At 34.4% G+C, this 8,191-nt stretch overlaps 1 protein-coding gene across 1 annotated transcript; it reads right to left on the minus strand.

The window, feature by feature from the left end:
* Nucleotides 1–2,557: 2,557 nt before the first annotated feature.
* On the minus strand, nucleotides 2,558–7,530 carry LOC140867378 (auxin response factor 9-like). Its single transcript, XM_073272452.1, has 14 exons — nucleotides 7,027–7,530; nucleotides 6,789–6,910; nucleotides 6,495–6,590; nucleotides 6,235–6,291; nucleotides 5,998–6,150; nucleotides 5,824–5,908; nucleotides 5,149–5,239; nucleotides 4,812–4,976; nucleotides 4,601–4,714; nucleotides 4,441–4,513; nucleotides 4,209–4,362; nucleotides 3,681–4,114; nucleotides 3,306–3,493; nucleotides 2,558–3,070 (listed from the first exon to the last, which is right to left on the minus strand). The coding sequence occupies exons 1-14, from the start codon at nucleotides 7,076–7,078 to the stop codon at nucleotides 2,929–2,931; spliced, it is 1,926 nt and encodes a 641-aa protein (XP_073128553.1). The 5' UTR covers nucleotides 7,079–7,530; the 3' UTR covers nucleotides 2,558–2,928.
* Between the last annotated feature and the right edge of the window lie 661 nt (nucleotides 7,531–8,191).

The raw sequence follows: 8,191 nt of genomic DNA on the forward strand, positions 1-8,191 counted from the left end.
ATTGGCGAGAGTGGGAGGCTTTATTTAGTAAAAAATTAAAAAAAAACTAATGTTTGAATGAGCTACAATGGCTAGCTACAAAGTTAGTGGAGTAAAAAATGCAACATAAAGTAGACTAATAAAAATATTAAATGAGTTAAGTTGAATATAACTCAAATATATAAGTATCACAATTGGTGTAAAAAGTTCACTCATCTTATGTTGCATCACTGCAAAATGTCAAAGTTCATAGACTGTACTTGTGATGCCCGGCTGACAAGATGGTGCAGAGTATTTGTTGATACCAAGAGATTTTACGGAGCGGCTCCAGACAAGCTTCTAGGCAAAGGAGAACAAGAATGAACTGATTTTGTATCCGAATTAGAGCATTCTGAGACTGTGTAGGTATGAGACTGCACAATTGAGGATGTATTAAAATATTTGATAGGTACTACTCATATCATCAAAGCACGTCTTTTTTTCGGGAGTTCATCATTTGAGAACTCTAAAGTTAAGCATGGTTCACTTGAGGCAACTATGGGATGTGTGACCTTCTGAGAAGTTTCTCAAGATGTATGTGAGTGAGGACATAAGCATGTTGGAATGACCCGTGTTGATACAGTGGGGATAGTCATCGAATATGGAGTGTTACAGTAGTGTATGATTGATTACCCAAAAAATTATATTGAAAAAATAACACAAATAACAAAAGACAAAAAAAAATTGTATTGAGATCTAGATAAGAAAAATAACAAAAAATGATACGATAAAAAAAGACATGACGAAAAATCAAGTAGTCCAAATTTTTTTAAAAAATAAACAAATATGTTTATTACAAAATCAAGATGATATTTAACATGAATTGTCAAAAGTTACAATATCATTGTCATCACATTTTGTACAGTTATCTATTTTTTTTTCCAAATTCTATTAGTCCAACGTGTGTTTTCACGTGCAACGTATGTACATTGTTTCTAGTATGTGTGTGTGTATATATATATATATATATATATATATATATATATATATATATATATATATATATATATATATATATATAATTTGATCTTTTTGTTGCAATGAGAGCACGCCCAACATGCGAGGAAGACACACGAGGAAATGCGTCTTCCTCGCCCTTCCAAGGGGCGAGGATCACGTGCGAGGATGTGTGGTCTCCGCGCGGTGAAGCTCACAAAATTCAAATGATCATATTTCAAAATTCAGGCATTCTTCTATAAATTAGCCTCAATACACCTCAAAAAATTCACAATTTCTTCCGCATGAATTTGAAAAACTCAATATTTTTCAACTTTCATTTAAAAATAAATTCATGAAAAAATAATGATCTCAATACTTCTTCATCAAATACCTCTCAATTTATCGACGAGCAAATGTTGAGTTTTATATTCAACCAAAGTCAATTCTCCCAGAATCTCTTCGAAGTCTCGACTCCAATTTTTGAAATCACGTCTACTAAATTTAGAAGTAAATGGAAGATGATTGTTGTTGGTGATGGCGTCAAAAGGGAAACGTTGGACAAAGGTCGAAGATGAATGTCACGCAACGGCATGGTGCAACGCTTTCACCAATCCGAAACTCGATAATGATCAAAGCAACACTAGTTTATGGGGATTGGTTTGGAATGAAGATAATGATGAGTTGCCAAATGAATGGAAACTATGCTCACCAGACAACATGCGATTAAAAAAAAAAAAAAAGCGAACTTGAACTACTTAACCAAAACGGATCTTTATTTGATATGAAGGGTATGAATATATAAAAATTTTCATTTAAATTTAACAGATTCCGAACCTTTTTTTTTTAGTATGCTCAAGTTCAGATGATGTACGAGTAATATGAATGGTATGAATACATAAAATTTTTCATTTAAATTTAACAGATTCCAAACCTTTTTTTTTAGTATGCTCAAGTTCAGATGATGTACGAGTAAGATCATAATCATTCATGGTACGATGAGAACACTTTTTTTAGTGTTGAGGAATAAACCAAAATGGAAGATATGGTCATTCGAAAAAGTGATAGGAGGTTCGACGAATGCTACGAAGAAGTTGAAGAATATTGATGATGAATCCTCTCCATCTTACAATATGGAAAAGATGTTTGAAATTAGGATGATGGAGAGAAAAATGTTAAAGATCAAAGATTGACTGACATTCAAGGTCAATATTACACAAAGATGCAAGAACAAATTCTTCGAAAAAAAATTCAATCAGTAATTTATTTCATTTGTATTTCATTATATTTTAATTGTTATAAATTTTTAAATTTGGTGTACTTTTTTTTACCCATGTCTTTTTTTAGTTCGTGTATTTTTTTACTTTGTGAGTTTTTCTATTTCAAGTTTTAAATTTTAATTATGTGTATTTTAATTTGTTATATTTATATGCAATTTTGTTATGTTTTAAAAAATAATTATTTAATTACATAAAAAAAAATATTTCAACATTATATCGCAACTGTAAGAACATACAATGAACTATCAACACTAACATCATAAGAGATCAAGTTATCAAAATCACTATACCAATTCAATTTCCTAACATTGTTAAACGTGGTCTAGTAATCACAACTTACATCTTACCACCAAATATATAATATTAATTATCAGTATTTCCGACGTCATTTTCATCGCAACGTAGCATCAAATAGGCATCCCTTTGCTAAATCATAGAATCGCATAACAAATATTCAAATGCAACACGATTTTAGCTATATACAGATACACGACAACAAAAACTCCCTTGCATCCCATTTTCATCAGCACACCCTACCGTTTTACAGATTCTAATCAGTTCACCAGTCTTGCTGCATGAACAAGTCTTCCTTCGACCGAGTTTCCGATCATTCACGGGATCCTCTCCTCGTCGACTAGCTTGCTTCTTGTTTGATAACTTTCCGGCGAACTTAAAAGGAAGGCGGAAAGTGGACTTAATTCTGATCTACAACACTTTCCAAATTAAAGGCGGTTCCTTCATACTCTGAACAAGAGAATGGAAGCTTGTTGCCTTTCATTTTCTTCACATCTTGGCTAGACCAGATGAAAATCCTCCGGACCATGTTGCAAAATTCTCTGCACGAAAGAAGATGTCACGCGTTGGGATTATATAAACCTTTGGTGAAACAAAAGCCATGAAAGCATGTTCGCCCACTTGTTTCAAACTAAAAGGCCATTCAAACATCTTTTTTGAATCAAATAGAGAGCCTTCAAAGAATTGGAATATAATGACATTCAGATGGTGTCATATAAGATTATAAATGCTCGGAGGTTTATGTTTTAGATGAAAACTGGATTGGATGACACTTACGGCCACGGATAATCGCCCAAGAGCATGATGTCCCCTTCGTCGTCTCCAAACACAATTTCCCATTTGTCTCGGGACCGAAGCTCCCCGCTGATGGAAAACACCTCTTCAAGTTCCGTTATCAGCTCACTGTATCCGTTTAACGAAGTCAAGTCCACAGCGCGACCAACTGCTACACCTTGCATGTGTACCTTCTCAAACGAAGAACTTATATAAACATGCTGTTTCGTATTAGTAATAGATACGGGGTGGATTCAGTAAGGGATGAACGATGCGATCGCCATCTCAACCCTGCTCCCAAATTTCTGGATCCACCCCATATATATACAACAATGTTAGGAAAGGATAAATAGACTCAACTGCAGTTTATATATATACCTTAGTGCGGCTTCTAGAGGATTGGCTATGTCTGCTTTGAACCTCCTTTGATGGGTTTTGCAATTTTTCTTTTGTCATATCCCTTGAATCCCTTGAAAGCACCGATTTCTGTTCTGAATTGCCTGAGGATAGTCCACTAGGAATGTACACTTCATCGGTCTCAGTTGGTATAAATGATTTTACAGAATAATAGTCAGAAAGGGTAACTACTGAAGGCCTATTCAAATCGATTCCAAACAATCGGCATGTTGCAACAGTATCAGTATTCCTTTCCTCGTTTCTGCAAGAAGTGATGGGGTTATTACTTTTTCTCCCTGAGCTCGGAGCCGAGTGGTTCGAAATAACAGACCAAGCAGATGCACTTTTACTCTCTTCTGTTTCTTCAGGATTCGTAGTTGGAGCATTGACGAGTTGCATCGATTGCCAGCATCCCTCTATAAATGAAATATAACTAAATTATGATGTACAAACGCATAAATAAAAAAACTGAAAATAAGATGAGCAAGGAAATCTGAAGGATAAACCAACCAGGAACTTTGCCTTCAAAGTGTGGTCGAAGCCTTTTGTGCTTTGCTGTTGATGGCTGAACAAGGGTTGTAGGGAGTGTCGCGACAAACGGTTCGATCTCCCATGGTGAAACCCTTTCAGGTCTTGGAACAGAGGCTGGCTCGTCCCATTGAACCTGAAGATATCAAGAAAAAATGAAACCAATCTTTCCCTTATGGCAAAATCGCAAGCGTATGATTAACGAGATATTTACTTTCAAAGAACGCCATTGTGAATCTTCCCAATGAGATGAAAAATCTTCAACTCCAACTATAGTACCTGAAAATCTGATTGTTCATGAAACCAAAAGACTGTAAGTTTACGTCTCACACAACCAACACAAAGAAAATCAGCTTATGCATGTTTTGCACAACCTTCTCTCAGGAGAATCTTCCCCCTCAAATCGCATCTTGAATCGCATGCCGATTCCATAATCATGGTTTACAGCTTCTAGATATTTGTTAAGGCCTATGATGAACTGACTTGTTCTACAAAACGATTTTTGCATTAAAAAAATATAATAAGATAACAAGAAAAATGACAAAAAAAAAATGATTGTAGGCGAGGATTAACCATATATCACACCTCGGCTTGTAATAAACAACAAAACGGGTCTGAGTCACCATGGCATGAGATGCAGTTGCAAGCACTCCCAGATGCATGCTCTGACTTGAGATAACCGACGATGGCATGGAGCTCTGCTGACGAGCATGGCGTCGGACTCCAACACACAACTCCCCATTTTCACCCCTACAAAAAACGGCAAATTAGAAGTTGAATATGATTTGCCACAAAATGATGGGACAATGTTTAAATACTATGACCAGACCTCTTCCATGAGCAAGAGCTTTTTGAATAAGTGGTAACCAACACACTTAAATTGTGATATGAGAGTATAAAACCGTAAGTAACATTTATGTACCTCAGAAACACAAAAGAATCCCCGGCAACTAATCTCTTCGAGGTAACAAATGTACTCCATCCTGTTGTCAGTAAATGCCTTCGAGGTTGACCTGTTTGGTATACATCCGATATACATCAAGTGGCATCCCAAGAAAATCGAGTATCTGATGTTTCATACTAGAATAGTTTAAATTGCAATTCTATTAATGTATGAAAAAGCCTACCCATCAAAATCAAAATCCTAGTTCCACCTCGGTGACCAGTCAGTGTGCTCTTAAAGAGGGACATTCATCATTGAATGATTTATGATACCCATACTATATGAGCATCGGTGTGTAGCCGAATGCCTTCATTGTTTTTAATAGAAGCTCGAGTTTTTTTCAGCCAGCTCAAAGTTCAACCAAAATCTCAACAAATGACCTATTTCTGACTCAAGATCCGCTCAATTAAATGTTCAATTTCAAGGTTGAATCATTTGTTTTGAACTTAATTACAATGTCTGAATAAGTAAACTCTCAAATTACAGCTTTAGATCATTTACTTTAAAACATCCTGCTGAAGTTCAGCTTGAAGAAGATATGTTCCAACCGAGCTTGGATTCGATAATTTCAAATACGATTGAATTATTCATACCATTCAACTCGTTTGCACCATAAATGAGCATTCAATTAGAAACTAGACGCAAAGACTTCACCTCTAAATATATGCTTAAAATGCCATTCAATTCCATGCAGGTCTTTTGCTACAAGTTCCTGAGTTGGCGTCTGCTGAGTCATATCCTGTTCAAAAAGACATTTTCATTCCAAACAAGATTCGAAAACATTTGGATGAACACGATGAGAATCTGGAGGAAGGAAAGAATCATTACCAGAGGAGGAAGGCATTCGTTAGCATGCTTGCGGAGGACAGAGAATCCGCCATGGGTACTCGTATCCGAGGCCGTCAAAACCTTGCAAAATGAGTGAACCGCGGGTCGAGAAGGCTCCTCCGGACAAATATCAGGACTTCTCGGCTCAGTTTGCTGTAAATAGTTCAATTCAAGAACTTGAATTTCCGATTGAAATGAATCTTGAAATTAATTTTAAAATACTATACAAGTTCTTACATCAGGTTCTGGCATCAAAGTAATCTGTGCATAAACTTCATCGGTGTCTTGTTCAGCCTGTCAGTTGAACAATTCATGAATAATAACCCACAACTCCAAATTTATGTTAAAACTGTATTCTTCGAACTGCTAATGAAACATTACCAATTATTACTTGAAAAAAGAACATCAAATTTTTTGTGAATAACATTTTTTCACATATATTATATATGTAAAAAAAAAAGCATTAAACTAAGATAAAGTTAAGAAGAAGTCCATACCATAAGATGAACATTAAAAATACGACAAAGGACCTTTGAAGGAAGATTGAACATTGGTATCCTTTCATTCAATTCTTGATTTGTTGAAGCCTCCAACTAACAGATTCAAGGTAACAACATAAGCATTAACAATACAAACAGAAATCAAAACCAAAATGGATTCCAAAATATAAGAAAACGAATGAAAATTCAAAAAGTTCAACTATAACTCCAATATTCCACCCAAAGATCGAAACTTTCGACACCCCATTAAGGATGAAAATAGCAAACAAGGCCAATCCAAAGACAACTTACTTGCTCCATGTGACCTTGGGGAAAATAATAAACCCTTTCTCCATCGTTTGGAACATCCACCAAAGGACCTGCACAAGCCTTCCATAGCTCTCTGTACAATGATGCATCATTGCCTCTATCCCCTGAAATTATCCCAAAAAATTGTTAAAAATATTTTTTTTCGTACATATTATAATACATTACGTGAAAAACCAACAAAATAAATAAAGGGACACCAAAAAAAAAAAAAAAAATTGACCTTCAGCCAAGAAACTGCTTTGCTGCTGGGAAAATGACCCTCTATTCGCCATGAACACAACAATTCCCTCTCTTTTTCGCACAAATATCCAATCTTTTATATCTAAATCAAACAGAATTCACCGCATAGCATGCATATGTTGCGTGATAATAAAAATAAATCACAAAATCAGCCGTAATATTTGACTAAAAATATTTGTATGAACTTTACAAAAGATTTTCACAGCCAAGAAACGAAATTTAAGAGTGGGAAAGTAAAGAAATAGAATCCAAGAAACAGCTTAATATACGCCTTGATTTCTTGCTTTCTTCTTTTCTGTTTTCTCAGTATTATTTTTTACATTACACTCCAATAAATGTATTGGTTCGGTTGTCTCCTTTTTCACTGCACACACACAGTGCGTGTGTACAACCTAACTAACCATGGTTGAAGTTTTCAACCAGAGTTAGGCGGTTCGGAGAGGACGAACTTTCTAGGTGGAGGAAAATTTGTGGGGTCACAATATTCAGGCTTTGGGGATTGGGCATCTGGTGTTACAGTGCATTAAATTCAAAGTTATGGCTTTCTTTTTTCATTCAAATTTGGAAATTGAGCTCTAAAAAGTTTGTGAAATTTATATTTTTATTCTCAATCATAAATTTTACTTTTCTCAAAATATGCTTTTTATCTTACAAGATTATCAAAAAACTTGTCGTCAGACAGTGTCGCATTTCATTTTTTTGTCAATCGTATATTTCATCTGACTTAACCAATAAAAAAATATTAATTTTATGTTAAAGTATATTTTTACTAAAACTTTTGACCGACATTTAAATAGATCAACGGTTTAAAAATTTTAATTTACATCGTCCTTTTTGATCAAATGGTAATAGTTGATCGTTAACATTCAATAGCATGTTGATAAATTTTCCATTTTTTTTTTAAAATAAAAATTTGTTATATATAAATTAGGTTTTTTTTTTGTACTTGTCTTTAGTTTATTTGACATTCATCTCATTTATCAAGGGAAAAAATATAATATACAAATGAAAGTAAATAAAATATATTAATTATGAAATAGGTGAATAAAAAAAATCATATTAATTATTATATTAATAAGCCAACGTGTTACACAACTAAGCATTAAATGTTATTCGGACTATATATGCTTATATAGTATTATTAA

Source organism: Henckelia pumila, chromosome 4 (assembly GCF_033568475.1).
Source record: "Henckelia pumila isolate YLH828 chromosome 4, ASM3356847v2, whole genome shotgun sequence".
Lineage (NCBI taxonomy): Eukaryota > Viridiplantae > Streptophyta > Magnoliopsida > Lamiales > Gesneriaceae > Henckelia > Henckelia pumila.